This window comes from Rousettus aegyptiacus, unplaced genomic scaffold, assembly GCF_014176215.1.
Source record: "Rousettus aegyptiacus isolate mRouAeg1 unplaced genomic scaffold, mRouAeg1.p scaffold_m13_p_7, whole genome shotgun sequence".
NCBI classification, from domain to species: Eukaryota; Metazoa; Chordata; class Mammalia; order Chiroptera; family Pteropodidae; genus Rousettus; species Rousettus aegyptiacus.
Window position 1 is genome coordinate 98005209 of NW_023416310.1, and position 26960 is coordinate 98032168.

Here is a 26960-nt window from a genome sequence, read left to right on the forward strand (position 1 = left end):
GACCTCACAGATTGCAAGGACCTTGTCAGCTTACAATCCCTTATTTTTTATTTTTTACACCTACAGCACCTGGTCTTCCTAGGTAGTCAGTCTCTCATCCAAGTACGAACCAGGCCCGACCCTGCTTAGCTTCCAACACCAGACAAGATCGGACTTATTCAGGGTAGCATAGCCGTAGACACAACCAGCTTCTTCGAATCATCCTCTTATTGGAGGGATGAGAGACAAACTACATACAAGTTGTCTCATCTTGGCTTGAACATTTACCATGGTACAATACGGTATAGGATTTAAGCAAGTGGGCCAATGACAGGGCTATTTACTTGCTCCATTCATTCATTTCACAAAAAACCTATTGAGTGCCTACGTGCCAGGCATTGGGGATACAGTAAATAAAACAGACAATACACCAGCGTTATGGAGACTGGCAGGCAGAAAAACAGGTAAATAGACATGCAAGTAAGGTAATTACAGATTATAATAAGTACTAGGGAAAAAATAAGCAAGGCGATAAGTCTCTGGAGGAGATTACTTTAGGTAGGATGGTTTAGAAGGCTTAGTCGAGATATTTGAACTGAGACCTGAAGAATGAAGAGGATTTAGTGGCTAGTTTTATGTTTAGTGTTAGAACATCGCAGGCAGAGGGAAAAAGAAGACTCCTTGGCTTTGTCAAAGAAAGGCTTTGTCAAATTTGAGAAACAGAAAAGTGATCAGGGTAACTGACTAGAAAGTAGGAAAAGGAGAAGAGATTAAAGAGATACAAAGGGCTAGATCATGTGGAATTTTGCGAAGCATGTTGAGAGTTCTTCACTTAATTAGAATTGTAATTGGAAGGATTGGAGGATTTTGGATGGGAGAGTGATTTAATATAATGTAGTTTGCAAGATCACTCTAGTTGGTATGTGTATGGAAAATAGATTGAAGGCAGACAAATGAAGCACAGAGACAAGATGCCATTTCAGTAGATCAAGCAAGACATAATGATGGCTTAGCGTAAGGTATAATGGAGAGTGGATGAATTTGGAGATTAAATTTGGAGGTTGATGTACAGGTTGAAGGAAGGTTGGGAGGAGTGATTCAGGATAAAGCCTCATTTTGGGATTTGTGCAGCCAGGTGCACAAATGTGGGTACCATTATTGAAACAGAGAAGATTGGGAGAGGGACAGATTTCTGGGGAGAACCATCAAGATCTATGTTTTAGATGTAATAAGTTTGAGATCCAAGATATATCACGTAGTTGTACAAGAAGTCTGGCTGGTACTCAGGGGAGAAGTTTGGGTCAGAGATTAAGTTTGGACATCATCGCCTGATAAATATTTAGAAAGAACTAGAGGAGATGGTAGATATAAAGAAAAGATTGTCCAGGATTGACCTCTGAGGCATTCTAGCATGTTCAGGTTGGAGATGAGGAACCAGAAAAAGATAGCAGGAGTAAGGAAGAACTGAGAGAGCATGGTAACAAGAAGCCAGGAAAGGAGAGTATTTCAAGGAGGAAGAGGTAAACTGTGTAAATGCTGCTGAGTGGTTGAGGAACATGACAGTGAAGAGTCTTTTGGATTTGGCCAGCAATTTTTGGTAATTTTGAGGGGCAGGTTTAGTAAAGTTGTGGGAACAGAATCCAGATGAGAGCAAATGGCAATGTAAATAGCAGTCAAGAAGGTGAAGATAGTGTGAAGAATGTGTTCCTAGTTTTTCACTCTGAATGGAAGCAGAAAAATGGCATGATAATTAGAGACTGGGAGGGTCAAAGAAGGGTTGGTATGCTGATGGGGAATAATTCAAAGGGAGAAATTGATGATGCAGGCAGGAAGGAGTGATATAATTATAGAAGATAAAGCTTTTGAAAAGGCACATGGGATCTGGAGTTTAAGTTTAATAGGAGCGGGGACACTGTCATCCGTTATAACAGAAGGGAAGACAGAATGTAGATTTAGGTACAGGTTAGTGTGTAGAGCTGACACAATGGGAAGATGAGGGCATTCTTGATCTTAACATCTATTTATCTCAGTGAAGAATGAAGTGAGAATACCCGCTGAGGATGATTGTATGTCTATGTGTGCATGTACGACTACAAGCACATGCACACTTGTAGAGTGGAACTTGAGGCAGTAAACAGATATGAGACATGATGTGATTAGTTTTGACTGATTAGTCCTCTTAGAGAAGGGAGGAGATAATCTGTTCAAGCTCTTAGGGGTAAGAGGCAGTTGTATCCTCAAGCAGCTGGCAGTGCATGATGCTCTTCTAAGAGCGAGATTTTCTCTCCTATCTTGTAGGATTGTAAGGATTAACACAGTGTCTGACACATGGTTAACTGCTCAATAAATAGGAGTGATTAGCTATTAGTTTAGGAAGACTGAGGGGTAGAGAAGACAAGTTTTCAGGGACCTATGGCAGCATTCCCCAAATTTTTTAGCACCAGGGACAGGTGCCCCTATAGAATCTAATGCCTGATGATCTGAGGTGGAGCTGAGGTGGCGATGCTAGTGATGGGCAGTGACTGTAAATACAGATGAAGCTTCTCTCACTTGCCTGCCGCTCACCTACCTCCTGCTTTGTGGCCCAGTTCCTAACAGGTCACAGACTCGTACTGGTCCACAGCCTGGGAGTTGAGGACTCCTATTCTAAGGGTTCTCTAGGATGAATCAAAAACTGAATGAGCAAAGGCATGAGAGCATACCCTCTCTTGAGAGCTGAAGTCTGTCAGGATTTTGGACAGTGGGACTGATGTGCTCGCCTTGAGCAGAGCAATCCAGTAACTCCTTCTTCCCTGATCTTGATGTAACTCCTGGTTATTCTTGCCCCTGCCACTCCCCATCCCCAGCTGGACAGTCTTATCAAGCTCAGCCCATATTGCATATTTCTCTTTGTATCACTCTTGTTCCTGCCTCTGTTCACTGAAATGAAATGACTGCTGGTGGTAAAAGCTGTTCCCACCCCTTACCCCAGAATATCTTCTCTCCAGTCTAGATGAATGGTTGTGGCTTGGATCAGCTCAAGAGGTCTTTGTGAGGATGCCACTCTGTATTCTGTCAGGTTCTTGAGATGACATCTGTGTTGATTCCTTTCCTCTCTTTTCTTGGAGGCTAGCTATAGAAGGTGACTGGCTTGATTCTCTAATCTTTGGTATCTTAAATACATTTCTTTGCCAGGTTGATACATACCTCTTACATATACTCTGTGCCCAGGGGTTGATCTTAAAGATGTGCATTTATCCAGCTTGTTTTTGTAAAGACAGGCTGGCTTGTCAGGTTGGGTACCTGCTTGGGGAACTCAGGTCTCTATTGGTTTCTTTCCTAGAAAAATATAAATTGGGTCCATGTTATTCCTCTGTCTGTGTCCAGTACTCTCCAGGAGGCCCTGCCTTGGCATGTACCAAGAGAGCAGCATTGCCCAGACATTCCAGACTTGTTTTTGCCTGAGTAGCTGGCTGAGAGCTCTTTGCCCATGATGGGCCCCATGCCATTTCCTCCTCTTTCATGAAATGACATCTTTGGCTGTGTCTTTCCTCCTCTAGCTTCATGGTAAGATCACCCTGTTGGACTTCTGGCTGACTGAAGATCAGCTCTGAGTTAAAGTTGGCCTGGGTTAGCTTGCTTTGGAGTATTAGCCACCCATGGGGGTTTTCTTTCTTGGGAAAGATGGTAGCTCTCTCCTGATTTTTAACTTCTCTTTGGACAGGCTGGACATCAATACCAACACCTACACCTCTCAGGACCTCAAGAGTGCACTGGCAAAATTCAAGGAAGGGACAGAGATGGAGAGTTCAAAAGAGGACAAGGTGTGTGACATTCTTTCCAGGGAGTTAGTATAAGCCTGCAGGATGGCCTTGAAGGGAATCACATTTTCCTGAAGCTTTTGCAATAAACATGGAGTAATATCAATAATATTGTAAAATAATTTAAAGAGCTCTTGATGCCCAATAAGTAACCCTTTTTAGGGTACTAAAAATGCCAGGAGCATTTTTGTCGTCATTTAGGTTAAGATCCAACTTCCCATTATGTGTTTGTGGAAATTGAGGCCCAAAGCTAGGATGACTATACTCTTCATTATCACAGACATGAATGAAAAGAACAGAGGTTAAAACTCAGATTTCCTAGTTTACACTTGGGTTATGCTCAGGGTTAAAGGACAGAAGTTCTGGGCTGGAAAGGAAGAAGCCTAGGTTCTTGTCCTTTGGACATGTAGCAGATGTATTCTTTTTCAGGCCTTGAGTTCCCTGGCTATGCCTCTAATGTCTGGGAAAGCTTGTAGATACAGACCTCTACCAGAAAGAAACTGTACTCATCTTACTCTTACATGGATCTTATGAGCTCATGTATTAGCCAGGGAATGCCACAAATTAGTTTTTACATTTCTAGCTGAGTCCTGTCTTTGAAAGAACCTCCTCCAATGGCTGCCTTAGAGACCTTTCTAAGTTCTCCCTTCTTCTCCTCCTCCTCTTTTGCTTTGTGTACCTCTTTGCTTTGTTTACCTCTTTGCCTTGCCTACTTCTCTGCCTTCACCCCAGAATCCTGGCAGTATTTTGGAGGGGCAGCATCTGGTTCTTGACAGCTTGTATGTTAGCGGAAGAAGCCTTAGGTCCCACATATCCTTTAGAGCTAAATATTTCTGAGACAAATGAGGCCTTTTTTTTGGGGGGGGGTATTGGGGAGGACCTTATTAGGATGTGTTGATATGCAGGCTAAGTCTCTGCTCATCTTACCAAAGTCACATCTCCTGATATGGAGAGTGTATGTGTTATGAGAAATTGAGTAATAGGATGGCAGTAGCAGAAGCAGTGGGTGAAGGAAGGTGATACATAAAATTCCATTCCACCACAGGTATATTAACTGAGGTGGGTGAGGAAAAGCAGATTTTTTCTACTTGGTAAAGATGAGGGCAGCAGACAGCCTAGGTGAGTGGAGCAGACATTGGTGTTCCTATGGCCAGGGGTTGGGCTCATTATGCAGTCACCGTGGACTCCACATGGAGTTGACAGAAACATGTCTTCTCTGTAGATGGAAGACCCACTGCACCTCTCTCTCTTCTCTTTGTTCTCTATAATGACATTCTTCTTCCATAAATCAGTGTAGAAAAGTATGAATATTATGAAAACATTTTTAAATGTAAAAGATTATTTCAGTTATTGTATTTTTTGAAATTAAAATAATCACTTCATAAGTTATATAAATGTCTAACCATTATGCTATACACCTGAAACTATATAACACTGATTGTCAACTGTAATTGAAAAAAAAAAAATCCTCTCCCCTTGCAAGAGGAGATTCTAATACCAGTACCCAAATGTATGATCCCTGTACTGGCTGATTTGAGTCAACTGCCACTTCTGAGGTATGGCTGCCACTCTTCTCCCCCTACTTCCCATCCCCAACTTCTGTGGAGTTTAGGTTGTTAGCTCTTTCCCTGAGGTGCAGGGTCCTGGAGTCTTTCTCTTACTTTCTTTTGTAGCCTGTCTGGACTGACTTTCTCACTGCCAGTGCAATGGGACTGGCAAATAAATTGACTTGAAGTTGGTTGGGGAGTTTCCTATATGTCTTAAGCTAATGGTTGCATACCATCCTACTTTTTGTTTTTCAGTCTTTAAACCCAGGTTGTGTGGATAGTGACTTCCAAGTACAGGATAGTACTTTTTTTGTTTATAAAGACAATGCTGTCAAATAATTGTGCCATAGCCTGTCAGTTGAGGGAATGTCTTCGGACTTGAATTTTTTGGAGGAAGGGCATCAGTTCCATTGTATCCATTAGTACCTTAGTATATATCAGTTCTTCCTAGAGTCACTTCCTTTGTGGAAAAACTTTGTCCCACCCAACAGATTTGAGCTGTTACTATTGAATCTGACACCTTTATACCTCTGTTATCATACAAATTGCTTGATGCTTTATATTTTTATGTTTTAGCTTGTCAGCTGTTGTTCACCTGTATTTTATAAATTATTGCATTTTAAAATATGGCCTTCTTAAACTTTTGATTCTGGACAAGATGAAGTTGACTCATTTCTCTTTATTCCTCCTGCTAAGGACTAAAAACCCTGGATATAAAACTAAAAGTGATTCTAAGAAAACTCTGAAAGGTAGGAAGAAGGCAGACTGGTTAGGGACCTTGGAACTTTTGAGGGATGACATAGTGGCAAGTTCCTCGGGCTTTCTTTTTGCCCTCTATATATCCCAGAGTGGGCACTGGAGAAGCCCACATCCTGGAAATGCCATCAGGTACAGATAGAGAACAGCCCTAAGAAAGGAGTGGGAAAAGGTCAGTCTAATAGGACAAAACCCTTTTTGACAATATCTGTCCTACTTTAGCCAAAGACCATGGAAATCTTCCTATCGCCATCCTTAGTGGATGTTGGATGGGGAACTTGGATTTCCATTTCCCTCTTGGTGGTAACAACTTGTACTCTCATTCCTCCACCAGAGTAATGTCAGTTGAAGCTGAGTGGAAGCCTGAACTTGTACTCCTTCCTCATAGCAATGAGATGGTATGAGGCTGTGCTCTGCTGCCTCGACCAAAGTGGCATCAATGAGAGCTGAGCAGACTGCCTGAATTCCTACCCTTTTCCCTCTGCTTTCCCCACTGGTGTGCTTCCAGCAGAGACCAAGTGATTTTCACTATCCACATGGGGTAGCAGGCTGTTTCTCCTCTTGGGGCGGGATCAGCAGAGGCCAAGAAGGGAACCTGAATTTCCCCTGCCTGGCAGCACTAAGGTGGTTTTTCGCTTCTCCTAGTTGAGGTGATGCATGGGGAGAGGGGCGCGGGTAGTAAATGGAGAGTCTGTACTTTGACCCTTCACCTAGTGGCAACAAGGTAGTGTGACCCAGCACTCTGCTTCCTATTCTGGGGCAGTGTTAGTGAGGTTAAGTGAGGGGGCCAGCAGCATTGAGGCAGTGCTTCAATTCCCTCACTAGGGTGTTATCAACAGAGACTAAGAAAGGACTTCTCTTAATGTCCAGAATCCATTGGTGGCAGATAATGTTCTTTTTCCATCTAACTAGGGGGTGGTGGTAGGATTTTGGAGAGAAGGGAGCTAGAGGAATGGATCTTTCAGATGAAGTCCTGGACATAATTCCTAGTGACCTACACAAGAAACTAACCAGAATTAACACAGCAAAAGATTTGAGAACTAAACTATGGTGCGGAATACTGCCCAGGTTTTTAGATTAGCTTCTGGGTAGCACACAGAGGAAGCAGACCAAAATAACACTGCAAAGTCTCTGAAAACTAAATTGTCTTAGAGTCATAGCTATACAAGAAGGCCAGAACCAGCATATTAAACTTAAACAGTGTGACTGCCTACTGAAAAGGAAGATCCAGTGGGATTCAGAGTCTTATACCTTAGTACCCAAAATGTCCAGGATACAATAAAAAATCACTCATACCAAGAACCAAGAAAATCAAAACTTGAATGAGGAAACACAGCTAGATGCTGACAGTGAGCTGGCTTAGAAGTTGGAATTACCTAACAAGGATTTTAAAGCAGCTATCATAAGAAAGCAATTATGGACACTATTAAAATAAATGACAACCTCAGTAAAGAAATAAAAGATATAAAAAAAGAACCAAATGGAATTTTAGAACTGAAAAATAAAACTAAAGGATTTTTTTCTAGTAACCACTGGATAGGCTCAGTAACAGAATAGAGATGAGTGAGAAAAGCATCAGTGAACTTGAAGATAGATACAAATTTCTTAATATAAATAACAGAGAAAATAAATTGGAAAAAAATAAAATGAACAGAGACTTAGGGACCTCTAGGACTATAGGCATACCTGCTTCACTTTTTATTGTGTTTCATAGATATTGTGTTTTCATAACATCTCTGCAAGATCCTACACTAGCAAAAAAGATTACAACTTACTCAAGGCTCAGATGATGATTAACATTTTTTTGCAATAAAGTATTTTTTTTTAAGACATAATACTGCTGTACACTTAATAGACTACATTGTAGTGTAAACATAATTTTTATTTATTCTGGGAAACCCCAAAACTGTAACTCACTTTATTGTGATACTTGCTTTATTGTGGTAGTCTGGAACCAAACCTGCAATATCTTCTAGGTATGCCTTTATAACAAAAGATCTAACATGTCATTGGAGTTTCAGAAGGAGAGGAAAAAGAATATAGAGCTGAAAAAATAATCAAGGAATTAAAGATGGAAAAGTTCCAAATACGGTGAAAGGCAGAAACCTACAGATTCATGAAAATGAGTGAATTCTAGATAGGATAAACCCAAAGAAACTGACATCATGATGCATTGTGGTCAACTTTTGAAAACTAAAGACAGAAAAACTCTTGAAAGCAGCTAGAGACAAAAATGACAAATTATCTATAGGGAACGAACAATGAATGACTGTGAAATTTCATTTCAAATCCTGGAGGCCAGACTTATGTTTTCATAAAACATTTTTCAAGTGCTGAAAAACCAAACTGTTCACTCAGAATTTTATAGCCAATGAAAATATTCTTCAAGAGTGAGAGGGAAACCAAGACATTCTTACACAAAAGTAAATGAAAAGAATTATCACCAGAAGACCTACCTAGAAAAATGACTAAAGAATAGAATATTCTTCAAATAGAAAGTGAATAATAACAGAAGAAAACTTGGAACACTGGGAAGAAAGAACAGTGAAATGAATAAAGATAAGGGAAAATAAAAGAGACTGTCCTCCTGAGTTTTTAAAATTGTTAGATAATTGAGAGAAAAATTATGACATCCTTGTCACTCCATATAGATTTAGTATGAATTCTACTGTCGGGGTTACCACTTTTGTTTCTTAGCTGCACTTTTATCATTCTTGGCCAGTTTTCTCTTTGGGTTAAACATTTTTATGAAACGTTACATGGGTTATCATTTGAGGATGAGGAAGCCATACAGCTACATACTTGACATCTGTGTATGAACTGAATAATGGATGCACAGTGACCAGTCACTGACAGACTTTGAAAGAAGTGATGTCATCAGCTAGTAATTGTGATGTGTATTTGTTATTTATGTAGAGATTTTTGGACTGAAGAGTTAGCAGCACAGGTGGCATTTTATGCAATTATAGTTAATATACTTTGAGAACTAAAATTTGTCATGTTGGGAGACTGATGTTACTTAAACTGTGGTATTTGAAATTGGTGCATATCTAATCTGTGAAAAGCAAGGGTTGTCTGTATCTGATAAAAGCCTTTTGTATTTAGAATATAAAGAACTTTCAAAACTCAGCAGTAAAAACCAACAGCCTGTTTGGAAAATGGGCAAAGGACACAGACAGACATTTCACCAAAAAGGATATGTGGATGGCAAATAAGCACATGAAAAGATGTTTAATATTATTAGTCATTTCGAAGTGCAAATTAAATCCACAATGAGATATCACTATACATCTATTAAAATACCTAAAATAAAAATGATAATAATAGTAAATAATAGGATGTGGAGAAACTGGATCTTTGGTACCTTATTGGAAATGTGAAATGGTATAGCACTCTGGAAAATACTTTGGCAGTTTTTTATAAAACTGAACATACACTTATCTTAGAGTTGAGCAATTGTGCTCCTGTGCATTTGTCCCAGAGAAGTAAGAAGTTAAGGTTGTACAAAAACCTTTATAGAAATGTTCATGCAGTTTTATTTATAATAGCCAAAACCTATAAAAACTCAAATGTTCAACAGGTAAATGGTTAAACAAGCTATACAGTGGACTACTACTCAGCATTAAAAAGACATGAACCATTGATATATATGCAGTAACTTGAATAGATCTCAAGTACATTATGTTCAGTTAAAAAAAAATAAAGCCAATCTCAAAAGATTATAGACTATGTGATTCCATCTATATAACATTCTCCAAATGCTAGAATTATAGAGACGGAGAACAAATTGGTGGTTGCCAGGGCATAGGGGCGGGAGGGAGAGGGTGGGAGGATGAGGCACAGATATAAAGAAGCACAATAGAATTGTTTGGTGGTTATGGAACAGTTCTGTAGGTTGATTATTTTGATCGTTACATGAATCTATATATTGGGTAAGATTGAATAGAATGTTATGCTCATACATGCATGCAAATGTGTACGTGTAAAAGCTGGTGAAATATGAATAAGACCTATAGTTTAGAGTATCGTACCTATGTTATTTTCTTGGTTTTTATATTGTGCTATCGTTACGTGAGAAGTTACCATTGGAGGAAACTGAATGAAGGGTATATGATATTTTCTGTACTATTTTTGTACCTTCCTGTGAGTTTTTAATTACTGCAAAATAAACAGCTTTTTTTTTCCCTTCTTCATAAAAGGTCTTCCTGAGGGCCAAGCACACATCATTTTTGTGAGACAGGGCTGACTAGTTTCTTATACTGCTCACTTGCCTGTCACCCCGCAGCTCTTGGCAGTGATTCAGCTTTCTTGGACCTCTTTGCCTGGCCAGAGTCCTCTAGCTGGGTATACAGAGAGCATTTCACTGTAGTTTTAGCCCAAACAAACAGAATATGGCATCCAGTGGATGTGATTACTCTGCTAGGAGCTTCTGTTTTTGAAGAGTATGATTCATTTCTTTGGTTGGTGTTTCTATGGAGTGCTTATAACTAGAGAGAAAACCTAAAGGTGATAGATGAGCAATTTGGAACTGACAGCTGCTCATCATCCTGTTTTTTATAAATATTCGTGTCTTTTAATTTTTCTTGGATGATAGAAACACAAACCACTGTAACATTTCAGATTCTCTTTATAAGTGCTATCCTCTAAAGTTTGGGAAGAAAACAGGGAGTATCACAGGTTGAAAATATCTAATTAAAGTCTTTTCTTCACCTCCAATATCACTTCATTTTTAAAACCTGTATATATGTGGGATGGGGAGGGATTGAGAGAAAACTATTTGAGATTTGAGTATAGTACATACAGTAATTTAGCCACTTCAAATTGTTGAACAAATTGTACACCTGTAGTTAGATTGACAGTAATGACAGTGATTTAATTTTCATCAGTAAATTGCTCCCACTCTGACATCTCTTTACCCACAGTTTCTTATGTCCGGGTTTCTGTAAAATCTTACTGTATTGGGCAGGGCAAAGCTAAGATAGTCTGTAAGTGTAGAATATGGAGAACCAAGGTGTGGATTATTCTACTTTAGCCTTCAGCCTAAATTAAGGGTAGAAGATGAGCCTGCATAATTTTCCCTGACCTCAGTGATTGCAACGAGACTTTCCAATTTTCCTGAACATTGGAAGTTAGACTGGGGTAAGAGAACCTTAGGAAATCTTGAGTGTGTTTTTGGGGCAGAGAACTATATGGGTAGACTCTGGGGATTCTCTTCTCTAGGCATCTATCTTAGAAAGTGTCAGGGTTTCTGATAGTACAGATAAAAGAACATTTTGAGTCCTGGAGAAGCAGTTTTTTGAGGGTGGGCATTCATGGTCAACCATGGTAATCTTGGGGAGATGTCTGTAATCACTTTGATTAATCATCTCTTTACTGCTCTCCTTAGGCAAGGCAGGCTGAGGTTAAACGGCTCTTCCGCCCTATCGAGGAGCTGAAGAAGGACTTTGAAGAGCTGAATGTTGTCATTGAGACTGACATGCAGATCATGGTACGGCTGATCAACAAATTCAATAGTTCCAGCTCCAGCCTGGAGGAGAAGATTGCTGCACTCTTTGATCTTGAATATTATGTCCATCAGGTATTTCTTTGTCCATAAGTCTGACTTTTAACTGACAGTTCCAAAAATAAGCTCCCTTTCCTAAGCCCTAAGATAATACATCAACATCTTTACTTCTTCCCATGGTATACAGTATTTTTAATGTAGGCCAATATCTGTTGTTGTAAGATACATTCTTAGAGGCCAGAGTTATCCTTTAATTTTTCAATGCTAAGGATACAGTGGAGGTAAAATAGATGTGGTGGTCCGTGTTCCATGTAGCATATAGTCTGGAAGGGTAAATAATTAAATAACAATTTGGTAATGAGATGATTTAATATTATGTTAAAGACTCCAAAGGGTAAGATAAGAGTATATAACAGAGGAACTTAGCCTTCCCAGGGCCATTGGGGAAGGCTTCCCCAAGGACGTGACATTTAGGTTTAACAGTTTAGCCTTAAAGGAGTTGGCTGGGTGACCAGGGGATATTAGAACAGGGGATGGCAAATTATGGCCCATGGGCCACATGTGGGCCATGATTGCTTTTGTAAATAGTTTTGTTGGGACACAGCCAAACCTATTTGTTTATGCATTATTTTATTTTTTTTGGTTGTCTTCATGCTACAATGGCAGATTAGTAGTTGTGACAGAAAACACATGGCTCACAAAAGCCAAAAATATTTACCATCAAACACTTTAAAAAAGTTTATTGGATGTGGTTCCACAGTGTAGCAGTTAGCATGTCTGGTTTACATGCAGAAGGTCCTGGGTTCGCGCCCCAGTGGAGCCATGGTCCATGGTCTACGGCCATGCCACCCTGAACAAGCTCGATATCTGATCTCAGAAGCTAAGCATAGTCGGGCCTGGTTAGTACTTGGATGGGAGAACACCTAAGAAGACCAGGTGCTATAGGCATAAATTAAAAAAAAAAAAAAGTAGTTTGTCAACCCTTGGTTAGAGCATAACACGCAGAGGAAACAGCATGTGCAGATTCTGAGGCAGAGAAAAGCTTGGTGTGATTGAGGGCCTGGAAGAGATTAAAGTGATGGGAGCATAGAGACCAGGGGATGCGGAAGCAGAGATGAAGTGGAAAGGTTAGGGAGTCAGAGAGATGGGATTGGGAATACCATACTCTTAATGATTTTATCCTTAATCCTAAGAACCATTGGAGAGTTTGAAGCAGGGGAAAGACTGACCAGACTTGTACCATAATTATAATAGTTAATATTTATTGAATATTATGTAATAGGCACATATTCAAGTGCTTTGTACATATTAATTTATGTACTTCTAGTCACAGCTGCCTTATGAGTAGGTACTACTATTAATCCCATTTCATAACCGAGGCAAATATATTCACACTTGTGATTGCCCAGGTCACCCAGTTAGTGAGTAATAGAGCTGGGATTTCCAACAGGTCTGCCTTACCCCAAACTCTGTGCTCTTAACCTTTTGTCCATTCTTTCCTTTACAAGATACTGGTACCATCTGAATGAATCTCAAAAGAGAATAGGTGAATCTAAGGAAAAGGAGCCAGGTGAACCTATTTATTTATTCAGTCAATGACTTACTTTGTTGGGTGCCTGCTAAGTCCCAGACAGTGTTCCAGGGACTTAGGATACATCTATGAACAAAAATGGAGCTTTCCTTCTAGCAGAGGCAGACAAACAGTAAACATAACTAATAAGTAAATTATAAACAATGTTTGAAGGTGATAAATCCTATAGAAAAATAAAAAGTAGAGCCAGGAAGGGAAGGAGGACCTCAGGCAGGAGAAACAACAAGTATCCTTAATCCTAAGGTGGAAGCATATCTGTTGTGTTTGAGGAACCACAAGGAAGTCAGTGTGATTGGAGCTGAGAAAAGAGGGAGAGAAGCAGGTGAAACCCAGAGATAATGGGAGGAGGATCATGGAGTGCCTTGTAGGCCATGGGAAAGAATGAAATTAGACATTGTTAGAGGATATTGAGAAGAAGGACATGATCTGATTCACTTTTAAAGAATCCCTTTGACTGCCATGTTAAGAATTAGACCAGAGGCAGGAGGCATAGGTGGAAGCACGGAAACCAGGTAGGAGGTTATTGCAGTAATCCAGGACAGGGGCGATGCTGGCATAGGGAAGCTGTGTAATCATAATCAAAAGCTTGTTTGAGATCCTCATGGAGAAATAGATCTTCACCATCCTTCCACGCATGATAGCGTTCTTGTTCTCTATAAGCTAAGCTAAAATACATTCTTTCTTTCTTTAGGACTTGCTAGCCTTTCTGGTGAGAGGATGAGTGTGTACTGTATTTGCAGGAATAATGGGGCAGCCTCTTCATCTCTCTCTGCTCATAACACTTTCTCAGGCTTCAAATAGCAGGTCTGTGATCCTCTTAAAGAAAATGGACCTGGGTTCTCTTTCCTCTTTCCAGTCTTTCTCTCTAGGGTAAAAAGAGGGAAAATTCCAGTAGCTTTTCTGTTATAGATATTTAAAGGATTAAGGATCCTAGGGGTTATTGGCTAACTCAGTCCTGCTCTGATGTTGACAGCTTTTATTTTTTCTCATCTTAACATACTTCAATGGATCTTTAGGTAGCAGATTTCTGTAGGCTCTCCTTTAGTTGCAGTATAAAAGGCCAAAATGACTAGAGAGCTTATTTTACCTAGAGGATGGTGAATACGTAGGAAGCTAGCAGAGCCTCAATAGATTTCTTTTTCCCTGAAAACTTGGTGGTCACCCAGCAGTGTCATCTTTAGGGTGACATTCTGTTTTGCTTCCATAGGTCACTGGTTAGGGTAAACAGTTTCTTGGTAATCACCAAACTCATCCTGAGGTCAGCAATCCCTTGGTGGAAGCCAAGCTTGCTATGTTGACGGAAGAGTCATAAATGTTTTTGGTCATTTGTCTTTTGATTAGAAATATAATGTCTGTGTTTTAGACTGGAATGTCGGATTTCCATGCAACAGTATTAAGTTGTGATTTCACAGGGAGATTAAAGAAAACACAGCTTGGCCTCAAGTTCCAGTTGCAATGGGAAATTTGGGCGATGTAGTGCTAGCTTTGAAGAAGATAGAACTTTTCCTGCTGGAAGCTCGACCAGGCCACTCTTGTTCTAGACTCACTAATTGGAAGTTTTGAGATCCATGGGCTTCAAGGACCCAAACTGGATCTGCCCAAGGCTTTCTCACAGCCATATTTGAATTATTAAACAGGATTTGTGAAAAGCAAAACTGTGTGTGTGGAAAATAATTTGTGAGTTATTTGAGGAGTGACCTCTGCCTGCCCATCCATTCTGGGGCCGTGTGTTTGCCTTATTTCATATGACTCCTCAATTATTTACCATCATTTTTCACTTTCTCTGTTTCCTTTTCTCTCATTGTCTTCTCAGTGCTCTGGTTCTCTTTTTTTTTTTTGCCTCCTGAGTGTTGGCATAATTTTCTTTGGTCCCCTTCCTTCTGCTCTCCTTCCCTCTGCTTTGAACTCCTTTCCGCCTGTCCCACCCCATCCTGAAGGCAGCCTAGGAGAACTTCTGGCCCCAGACCCAGATTTTGGAGCTTGATCTTCTGGGTGTGCAGTGAACAGAATGACTCCTTTCTTCCTCATGTCAGGTGGTATAACAAATGAGAAAACATCTTGAGAAGGCTGAAGTGCTTATGTAAATGTCAGCATTTATAACACCCTAAATTATCTTTGTAGTAATAAACATAAACTGAATCCAAAACAGAACTTTTGTGACTCTGGGCTGTGTTGCTTTGGGACTGTCAGACTGGCAGCCACTCTGCTAGGAATTCATATAAGCTTTGATGAGTAGCCATCCCAGGCATGGAGTGACATGACTCTGAGCCGTGGTTTTGTATTCAGAAAACCTAGAGGAAGGAGGATCAAAGCAGAGGCAGTGAATTTTTAGATTTTAAAATCAGAATATGTGAAGAAGGAAAGCTCAATAAGTATTGTGCTTATGTCAGCAAAGCACCCAGCTCTTAGTCTTCCTAGTTAGCTGGATATAGCCTAGTAATCATTCCTCGTTATAAGGACAGATTAGGATAGAAAATACTAGCCTTAGCTTGGGAGCCTTTATGGCAGAGCAGACTCTATATTTACTTCACAACCATGGATTGGCCATCTCTTTAGGTCTGTGTTACAAAGGATCCATCCATTTTCTTGGCACAGATACCCCAGATTTCCTTTTGTACTCAACAGTGGAGTTTATTTCAGTAACATTTTTTTCTGATCAAATTGATTCACTGGTTTAATGATTATATATTGAGCACCTACTATATGCTCAGCAGCATTCTAATTACTAGACCTGCAACAGTAGACAGACAAAAACTTCTGCTCTTGTGGATATTATATCAGAATGTGTAAGAATGATTTTCTAAGTGGTAAAAACAGGCTAGGCCCTCCCAAAACACAGGTAGAGTCAAATACAGTCCTTCAAACTTGTTTTCTCTGCTAGAGCCCTCTTATAGTTTGGTGTCTGGAGGAAAAGGTGGGCAGCAGTCATGTTGTTGGACTCTACCTTCCTGGATTTTCCTGATGATTTGTAGAGTGGGATCAGCATGTGGGCAAGAGGCAGCCTTTGTAGCAATAAAAGTATTTTCAAGGGAAACTTACAGCTACCGTATGAGGAAACGGGACCCAAAGACCATTCTGAGGAAGTTGTGTCTTCTTGTTCCAGGATACCAGTGAAGCTTGGGGAATGAGATCCTCTCTTTTAGAGAATGGAAGAGAGAGAGATTATCTTACCTTGGGACTTTGGGCCTTAAATGATAGCCAAGACCAATGCTGTCTGATAGAACTCTACATGATAATGGAAATGTTCTGCACTGTCTAGTAATATCCAGTAGCCAGTAGTACATGTCTAGACTAAAGCCTTTGAGAGAGAGACTTTTGTTTAGATTTTATCATGAACGTCCTCAGATTCAGTCAACCTTAGACTGTATGAAGTGAGGAAAAATAATGGTACTATTGTGATTTCTCTCCTATTACTCTTCCAGGTCCCTCTTGCCCTGCCGCAGGTTTCCTCTTATAGTCCCTGACTTATAATTAAAAATTGGCTTTTTTTTTTGTCTGCTACCTCCACTACCCCCATTGGGGGGTGGACATCAACAGGAAGGATGGCATCATTTGGTAGTGCTGATGATGCCAGATCTTTGTGTCAATAGCTTGTACATTAGGAGTAAGCTTTGTGACTCTTTACAGTATTAGAATTTTCCAGGACATGTTTGGCATAAGCAATAGATAGGTTCTATTTCTGCCAGTTCCCATAAATCATGTTGTATGAATTTGGAGTTCTCAAATTTAAGATTACTTAAAAATGTAGGGTTTTTTTTTTTTTCAAATCCTTTCCTAGTTAGTCAGAAATGAAGCCATTGCTTTTACTTGACTTTTTAGTTTGTTTTTGAATAGTCACCGAAAGAGAAGTTATCAGAAGAGCTCTTTCCTTGATGTCTGTACTGTACTAAGCAGTGCTTTGTTGCAGATGGATAATGCACAGGATCTGCTTTCCTTCGGTGGCCTTCAAGTGGTGATCAATGGGCTGAACAGCACAGAGCCCCTGCTAAAGGAGTATGCTGCATTTGTGCTGGGGGCAGCTTTTTCCAGGTGAGCAGCAAGGATGCACATCCCACTGGCCAGGATCGTTTAGGCTGTTCAGGTGAATTCTACCTTTACTCTTGTCCAGATTGGCTTGGAAAAAAGTTACACTTGAACTCATGCACATACCTGTCCACATTTCATGGTGATCTCAATGAAACTAGAGAATCTGATTTTGCTCTTACTCTAGGCAGATAAGAATTTTCACCCATGTTATCACCATTTATGACTGTTTCTCCTCATATATGTAGATGCATATTTAATGACATATTTTAGATCATAGTCTCTGTTTTATTCAAAGCTAATAAAAGTTATACCTACCATAAATAGTTGAGAGAAAGGGGGATGAATTCTTAAGAGTTGATCCTTTTGGAAGTAAAGCTACATACCTTAAGCAATGAATAAATGAACATGACCACAGAGGGCCTTTTGTTGGGGGGTGGGTGGGATGTGTCTTTCCCCTAGATGTCTTGAACCAATCAGTATGCAGTCAGATTATCAGACTCTCTGGGCTGGGAGTTGTTTGAATTTCCATTAGACTGGCTTGTGCTCGAAGATTAATCAGGCAAGAGAGTGGGGAGATAGCATCTCCAAAGAGTGGATGAAAATATGTGGGCACCACATCATTATACTAAAAAAGTGAAAATGTCTTCAAGTTGCAGTTGGTCCACTGGAGCTATAGTTCCTTCCATTTTTGAAAATCTGTTACAAGGACCATTTATGCTCTTAAAAAAGGAACCAATATTCTGATTCTTGCTTCAAGGGCATGGGTGGTGGCTATTAGGGGTTACCTTTCTTGGATGTAGGGATCATGATATTGTAGGAGAAAGGCTATTCTGAACATCTTTACTGTCAGAGGCTTCGTTCTGAAAAGATTTCCTTTGCCTTTCATCCATGCTTATTTTTAATTAATTAGAATATCAGTCTTAAGAAAAGCTTCAGCATCTTTTAGTAGTTAATCGAGGGGCAAAGCTGGGAAGGCCAAAAGAATCGTCCCATGAAGAGAGGTTGAGAACAATGTAGGCCTTTGTTTCCCTTATCACTAACTTGCCTTGATCTTGAAGTTGTGGTTGTCCTGTTGTTGGCAGTCACTGGTTATGGTCTCCAAGGCATTCCACCTACCTTGATCTCACCTACCAGAGCCAGATAGTCTCCCAGGAAGCCCAGGGAAATCTCTGCTTGTGCATCCCCTGGAAAGGTGGCAAATATGAGTTTGTCATTGGTAGTCATGATTTCAGCCCTGGAGAAGTCCTAGATCTTATCCTTGTAAGGCTTTAGAGGCTTGAGAACTTACTGAGGCTCACTTTTTGTTTCTCAAGCCATGAAAGAACTAAATCAAACCTTATTAACCTTTCTCCTCAGACCTGTTTTGGAAATCTTTTCTGTAATCCCAAGTACTTTGTTTCCACTTTCAGTATGAACAAATGATCCTAGTTGTTTCTTGCCATTGCTTCTGGAAACACATTTCTTAGAGGACACTGTGTAGCATCTTGATGTCACTTCTTAGTTTAAGGGAACTAAGTGACTTGAGAAGTATGCATTGGGCCTCCTTTGCAGGTCATCCGGGAGCTGTGCCAATATGTGGTGTTATTAAGACTTTTCTGTGATTGTATGAGTGTAAGGCCATGTTAACATTTATGCAGCTTCACTAAAATTTAAATAAAGATAAATATGAAATATTGCAATTTATATGTTTGGTGGCAAGCATACTGCTGTATTCAAAATGTTTTAGCCAGGCTTTTGATGGCTCACTGGAGGGCGGTTACAGTGATAGCATGGTATGACGCCAGAGCTTTTGGAAGCCAGCAGCAGGCTTTTGAACATCATGAAAATGTCAGTGTGTTATACAAAGAGGAACTTGATGCAAGGTAAGAATATTTCTATGCAAGAGAAATAGGTTTTAGTGCTCTAGTGCGATATTCATTATTTCCTCTTGATGTCCTAAGTATTGATTCTGCAGCTCTTTCCCTGCTTTCAGCATACACATGTGCACACACATACTACACATGCACATATACACACACAGTGATTGGATGAGCTTGCTCTTTTTCAAGAGGGTATTCAAGGGATAGTGAGTATGTTGGAATCTTGGAGTCTCAGGTTTTGTGAGTGTTCTTTAAAGGTAATTCCTTCTATTTTTTTGATGATGGGCAAGAATACTGTTTAGAAGTCCAGATGTTTCAGTATTTGGGAGGACTGAGCAGCCTACTGTATCTAGAGTAAAAAAATCTAGGTTCAAGTCCAGTCTCTGCCATTTCCTAGCTCTTTTGCCCATTGGTAAGTGATTTTACCTTTCTAAGCCTCACCTTTTTCATTTATTGACTAGGAACAGTAATAGGTGTCTTCTGCATTTCATAAGGTTAAGTGAATGTGAAATAACATAATATACAATAAGCCCTGTGAAAATGCTTGCAAGGCACCTGTCGATGATAAACGGGTACCATGTTCACCATGTGTCCTTTTTACTATGAGTTTTCACCATAAGGAAGTTATACTTCCTTTCTTTTCACAGTACAAATTTTTTCTTCTCATTTTCTTTTCTGTTAAGATGCTTATATTTTACCACATGGCATATCCTTGGTGCTAATCTTGCTGCTTCATGAGGGCGTTTATTTGCCTACCTGTCGTAATTGCTTAATAAGGCCTCCACATACATCTCTATGGATGAAGAGATCTTTCCCCTGGTGTTAAATGTGAAGCGATTATTCCAAGATCAAGAGGAAAGAGTTAATGTAAATATAATTGATGTGGCCACTGAATGTTACATGGCCACAGAAATAGTTTGTTTTCTTATTTAAATGTTATTTACACTATGGGTCATAATCACTCATTTTCTGCTGGTTGTTACCCATGTATAAGGCAGGTCAAGCTCTTAGAAGATATGCAGAGATAGGGAGATAGGGGTCTGATACTTTTGACAGCTTTATCTTTTTATGGTTTCTTTCTTTTTTCTTCCTCTCTTTCTTTCTCCCTCTCCCCTCTCCCCATATTCCCTTTTCTTCTACCCTTTCCTTTCTCCCTCTCCCTCCCTCCCTCCCTCTCTCTTCCTCCCTTCCTTCTCACTTTTCCCTCCCTTCCTTCCCTTCCTTCCTTTCTTAAACTTCCTGTCTTTTTCAAGTCATTTATTTTCAGTGGCCTTTCTATGACCTGATTTCATTTCATGATGGCATCTGGGTGTATCTCTCTACAGTCTGACCTATCAGGAGTTTGTGGAGTCCCGGACAGGTCATTTGTGTTTCTGTGTATAGGAGGTCTCAGAAAAGCCTTGTGAATTTCAGAGGCCATGCAGCCTTCTGTAATCTGGTTTTGGCTTTACTTCTCAGCAAACTGTCTCCCTCCTTATTTCTCTATATGTAATCTTTACCTTTTAACTGTGAGGAATTAAATTATCAAGAAATTAGTGTTCTTATCTCAGGGAGTACTGGCTTTTGTTGTTTTCATGCCCTTGCTTCAATCACTTTTGGTGTCCTGTTTCCATCTTTAATAACTCACAATCTCATCTGCATATGTATGAGTTATTATGCAATTACATGGGCTTGTAAGTGCTCGTTGTATACAGTACTTTTGTTTGAATTGCCCACAGTTTGTAGGGTGTCATGGACCTGTGCCTGGCATAAAAAGGCATGTACATGTGACATCGGTTACAGTGCGATTATGCTCTGTTGTGATTGATCCCTGGAACAGGATTCTGTTCTATTCTTTCTCTCCTTGGCATCTTCCTTGGAAACTTCTTAGCAGATTTTGGGTTACATAAATCCCCCACTTGTGACCCTGCACACTCTCACCTCATGTTTTGTTGACTCTAGTTTCCTCAGTTGTACTTTTCCTACTGAAATTTTACCAATTCATTTTTAACCATTTGGCCAGTGTCCCATCTTCACTATTGGCCTCTAATTTCCAGATTTCTTTTCTACCATTTTCAGTGAATTTCAGTGCTCATCTACATCTTCTCTCCTCTCTTTCTTGATGGTTTTTGTGAGCTTACTAGGGATCAACATTCTCGACTGCATTGACCTTTATCTTTGCTTCGTTACCCATGAGCTATCTTGAAACTCACTTCCTATTTTTTCCAATATCTCGTATTCTCTGACCACCTCCATCATCTCTTCACATTTTCATTTCTCCTGTTGAACATGGTTTTTATCCTTATTGGGACCACTAACCTCGGCACATCTTCCTGTTTTTTCCCTTCGTCATCAGTGTTCATCACTCTATTTACTCTCTTTAGGCTCCTTTCTCTCCTATAATGTTCTCAATGATCTATCCACCTATCTCTCTTTTCACCAACTTGTCCATCGCTTCAAACCTGCCAGCCAAAATTTCCCTTCTCTTCTAAACTTCTTGAAAGAGTAGATAGAAAAGGACCCATATAGGTGCACATGAGCATTATGCTCCTACCATCCCTGAAAATTTTCAAGCATATTTTGAAGTTATTGATTTCTCTGTAGTAGTCAACATCATCAGCTTGGAAACTTTACCTCTTGGCTGCCGTGTGATTGTAGTTCCTTGGTACTTGTATATTGGTAAGTAATTGCTTCCTCTCCTTTTCCTTTTATGGCAGTGTCATCTTCTTACTGTCTCCTAGTTACAGCTATTCATTAAGATTGTTTTGGCGTTGTCCTCCTTTTCTTTTCATTTTTTCTGCCAGTGGTCCTACCTATTTCAACGGTTTCAAATCTTACCTCATTGTGAGTGACTCCAGTGTTGATGTTGAAGTCCAGCCTCTCTCCTCAGGTCCCATCCTCTATTTCTACCAGGCTAATTGCACTTCAGACTTAAGGAGAAGAAAGTGGAATTTACTTTTTTCTCCCTCAAAACTAGGTTTTCCCTCCCACATTCCCTTTTTATCTATTCTTGGCGGTATGATTGTCGTAGTTGCCCTAGCTTGAAACTTTTGAGTGATATTTGAGTCTTTCTTTTCCCCATTTAGTTGGTGAATGAATCCTGTGGATTTCTGTTTCCACTATTGTTGTCTACTAAACAATTATTTATTTTTTAAAAATCTATTTTAAGGAATCTTGATATAATGGGGCAGCAACATGTTCAGGGAGGGGATTCCCTCTCCCAGTGCTGGGAAATGAGCTATCAATAGTCTAAAGCAACTAGGGTGATCCCATTCTCCATGGACATAGATTGATTTGGAGATGGGCATGTGACCCAGTTCTGACCAACGAGACATAAAGAGATGTTTGTTGAGAAGGCTTCTGGGAAGGATTTCGTTCTTTTATAAAAAGAAAGTAAGGGGACCCTGCCCACTTCTTTATTCCTCGATTGCAGTTGTCTTGGAGCTGCAGCTCACTGGCTTAGACCAGCGAGGTGAAAAAAAGCACAAAGACAAAAAGCCAGCATGCTGAGGAGCATAATAGAGGAAAGACAGAAGGAGACTAAGTCCTTTATGGTAGAGTTCAGGCGCTATACTGATTTTGGAACCATCTACTTCCAGACTTTTGTTGTAAGAAAGAATTAAATGTCTTTGTTTTTTTAGCATTATGCTATTACTTGCAGCTGAGCATATTCATATTTATAAAATTTCCAAAATCTTTCTCGGATCATTTTAAAATTCCTTTTAAATTCCCCTTGCTTTTTGATAGCACTCATCTCAATTTACAAGTATATATTTATTTGATTACCAGTTTAACTGTTGATAATCCCTATTAGACAGTAAGAGGATAAGATTCTTTTTCTATTTTGCTGTCTCTCAAGTATATAGCATAGGACCTAGCATTGAGTGCTAGGAAATAATTACTAAATTAATAATTAAAGAAACAAAAGAATAAACTGATACCTAAGAAATGAAATGTTTTTCCAGATAGCATCTAGGGGCTGAGTGTAGAACGCTGTCTTTATTATTAATGGTATAATAGTGGATGATTCAGATACTGCTCCTTGACTCTTAAAGTGTGAGGCCATGGAAATGAGTGGGATGAGGTCAGATGTTAGAGATGCCAGCATTTGAATCAAAGTTCAAATATGACCCCTAGGACTAGTTCTGACCTCTTGACTCCAGGAGCTAATTTTTCATATTCCTTCAGTGACAGGTGAGATACTCAAACCATTTTGTATCTGATAAATCATTAGCATATTAACCAAAATTGGCTGGGGCAATTGGATAGGCATAGCTCTTAAAGCTGCATTCAAAGTCAGATTTCTTTTTCAAGTGGCAATTAATGACAAATGGAAAATGAACCCTAGCCTGACCAGTCATTTTAGAGTACTGCAGAAACCAAGACTTTATTTTGGAGAGGGAGGCACCACTTTGCTTAATGAACTTGTCCCTTCATCATTTTTTAAAATGTGTCTCTGTGTTGTGCTCCTGCCTCCTCTGTATCCTCTGTGTGGCTATCTTCAGATTTTTTTTTTGTTATTGACTACCTCCTTAATTTCTTCCCTGTATAACTTCAGCCCACAAAGTTCTTTCCTTTCAATTTCATTAACTTTTGTCTGGACTCTTTAATACATCTGATTCTTTAATACGTCTAATTCTCTGTGTTTGCTAGTTCTTTCCTCTGTGCCCTCTCCACACTACCCCCCGCCCCCACCCCCTCCTCAATTGAAAGCTTCTCAAGAGTGGACACTGGTACTCAAATCTTATGGTACCCACAGCCCCTTACAGAGGGTAAGTTTCATGGGACTGCTTAGTGCATTTCATGGTACAAACTAAAAGGCCTAACACAAAAGCTGAAATCACCAAAAATCGGTAGGAGGAGTGAAGCCACTAAGAGCAGGGAAGCTTTTAGTTTGTTCTCTTCTATTTTGTTTGATTTTTCTTCAAATGAGTATGTTTTATTTAAATTTTAATTATAAACATAAGTAACAAAATAAAACAGAACTGGAAGACTTCTGTATCTAGCAAATGGTTGTTTACGTTTCCCAGGAAACATTCTTTTTCAGAATACCTGAAGATACTAGTTTAAACATTTAAACATTTCCTTAAGTGCTCAATTCAACTGACAAACTGTAGGGCCACTGCTTTGTGTAACTAAAGGGGAAATGAATAACATTATATATTCTATATATGGTGGCTCTGCAAGAAAGCAAAGGAAGGTCTAAAGACATATTTAACAGAAAGCACAAATCCTAAGGGATAACTGAAACTTATAGCTGTCCTGGGGACATTTGTTATTCCCTAGTGGCCAAGAGCTTTTGGTTTCAACAGGCTTTGTAAGTTGGGGAACAGGAGACAAAGCCTACAGCTTGTGAAAGTGAGAATTAGAAAAATAAAAATCTTTCACTAAAAATGAGATATTAAGGCAATTTGGGTTTGAATGGAAGGGAGAAAAATTCCCCAGAAAATTTTTCACCCGGCCAGCCCTAGAGTACATTTAGGTTGGGAATAATATTACTATTGTGGCCTGAAATTCTCCAAGCTGAGAATTTAGTTCTAAAATGGTCTTGACAAATAGTAAACTGGGGAAAATGTTCGCTACTTATATCACAAACGTAGTATTAATATTCCTAATATATAGAAAGAGCACCTAAAAATAGAATAAACACACTAATAACCCTATAGAAAAAGATGTTGTACTTGCTCAATTTTTGCTTTATTTTATTTGTAAAGTATATATAATAGATTCCAGATTCATACAACTTCCTGATTATGTATACCTTATATTATTAAGATCATTTTTACTCCTAATAACTCATTTTTGTTTTCAAGTCTGTTTTGTCTGATATTAATATATCTACCAACTTTCTGTTAGTATTTTCTTGGTATATCTTTTCCATCCCTTTTCTTTCAGTTTTTTTCCCATTACATTTTGGATAGACCTTTTCTTTGTACAACATAGAGCTAGATTTTGTTTTATTAATACAATTAAAAATGTTTTTATTAGGTGAATTTAATCCTTTCATTTTGATTTATCGACATATTTGGATTAATTTCTGCCACTGGTTTTAGTGATTACTTCTAAGCTTTTAACATGCTTCATTAGGCTGCTAAGGTGTGAAATTTTCTACCTCCCCTCAAAAAATAAAAGAACTCTAAGAATGCTTTCACTTAAATTTCTACAGACTCTATTCTCCATGAGATTGTTGGCTAATATCTTATTTCTACCTTACTTTTAACCAACTTTATAAATTAGTCATTATTATCATAATCAATGTTAATAGTTTACATTTCATGCTGTTCATATTTATCAGTGTGTTTACTGATTTCTTTGCCTACTTTTTCCTTCTGGGACTCAATTTCTTCTAGTTATTATTTGAGCAAATATCTGGGGATGGTAAACATTTTTAGTTTTTACTGATATTGTCGTTAATTTGCCTTCCCTCTTGAATCATAGTACGTTTAGTTATCCTTCTGGTATCTGTTGTTATTGATGAAAGATTTGTTGCCAATCTTAAGAGTTATTCCTTCTGTAGGCAATCCGTTTTTCCCTGACGACTGACCATTTTAAGGTTTTTCAGGTGCATTTATTTATCAGCAAGTTTTACCATTATATTCCCAAGTGTGAATTATTTTAATTTATTCTGTTTGACTTTCACTGTGCTACTTCAATCTTCAGACATGGAAATTTCCTGGTTCATTACGTTACCTGGTTCATTGGCTCTCCCCTATAGTTCTATTCTCTCCTTCTACTTTTATTAAGATTATATTGGACTCTCTGTTTCCAACATCTCTTAACTGTTACTTCATTTTTTTAATCTATCCATCTCTTATGCTTCTTGATGATTTCCTCCCCTTTTTTTTCCAATTAATTGATTCTTCAGTAGTGTCTCATGTATTTATTATACCCATAAAGTTGCAATTTAAATGACTATTTTTTATTTCTAAGAGTTTTCTTCTAATTATTGCTTTAATAGCATCCAAAAGTTTTGACATGTAGTAGTTAAAGTCTGGTTCAGTTAAAAATATTTTAAAATTTTAGTTATGACTTCTTTGAATCATGAATTATACTTAAATATATTTCTTAATTTCTAAATATAATGGAAAATTTCTAGTTTTTTGTTATTGACATTCATCTTGTGGTCAGTGAAGTTTTATTATTTCAGTAGTTCGAAAGTACTTGAGACTTTCTATTTGGTTAGTATATGATCAGTTTTTATTCCACATGTGCCTAAAAGAATGTACATTCTGCATCTTGACCATGAGCTAGACTGCCCTTTTCTCTTTTATATGTGTATATATACAATACATATGTGTATGTATACACACAAATCATATATAATGTCAGATTCTCTGTTTTTGTTTTGTTTGTCTCAGTTTTATCTAAAATTATTCAATTTTGTTCTAATTTTCAAAAGAAGTTTTATCTGGGTATAGAATTCTATGATGATATTTGTTTTCGTTCAGCAAATGAAATATATTGTTTCATTCTGTTTTCTGTTGCTGCTGATGGTTTTTTAAATTTCCTGTTGGAGTTTGTTGAATTTATTTAGTCTGGATTTTTGTCTTATCTGTTTTAGAACATTTTCATCCATTATTTCTTCAAATATTGTCTGCCTCTTTCCTTTCCATATCTTTGCGAAACTCCAATTAAACACATTAGACCATCTTAGTTTTCTTTTTTTAACCTATTTTTCATATTTCACTCTGTGTCATATGTGCTAAAGTCTAGATAACTTTGTGTGACTTGTCTTCCAGTTTACTTATTTACCTTCTTCTGTGTCTAATCTATTACTGAATCTATTAAATGCTAAATTATGTTTTAATTTTTAGAATTTTTATTTCATCAAAGTCCGATAGATATATCCCTTTTTTATAGTTCCCTATTTACTGCAGATATTTTTAGGGATGTATTTATTCAAGCATTGTAAACATTATT

At 38.7% G+C, this 26960-nt stretch overlaps 1 protein-coding gene across 6 annotated transcripts in view; it reads left to right on the forward strand.

Moving 5' to 3' along the window:
• Nucleotides 1-26960, forward strand: part of SIL1 (SIL1 nucleotide exchange factor) — a 174642-nt gene that overhangs the window by 98603 nt on the left and 49079 nt on the right. For all 6 annotated transcript variants that reach the window (XM_016160604.2, XM_016160601.2, XM_016160606.2 and 3 more), the window contains 3 exons: nt 3683-3782; nt 11469-11660; nt 17084-17205. In XM_016160604.2, coding sequence (XP_016016090.2) covers nt 3683-3782; nt 11469-11660; nt 17084-17205 — 414 coding nt within the window. The remainder of the gene's footprint in view (nt 1-3682; nt 3783-11468; nt 11661-17083; nt 17206-26960) is intronic.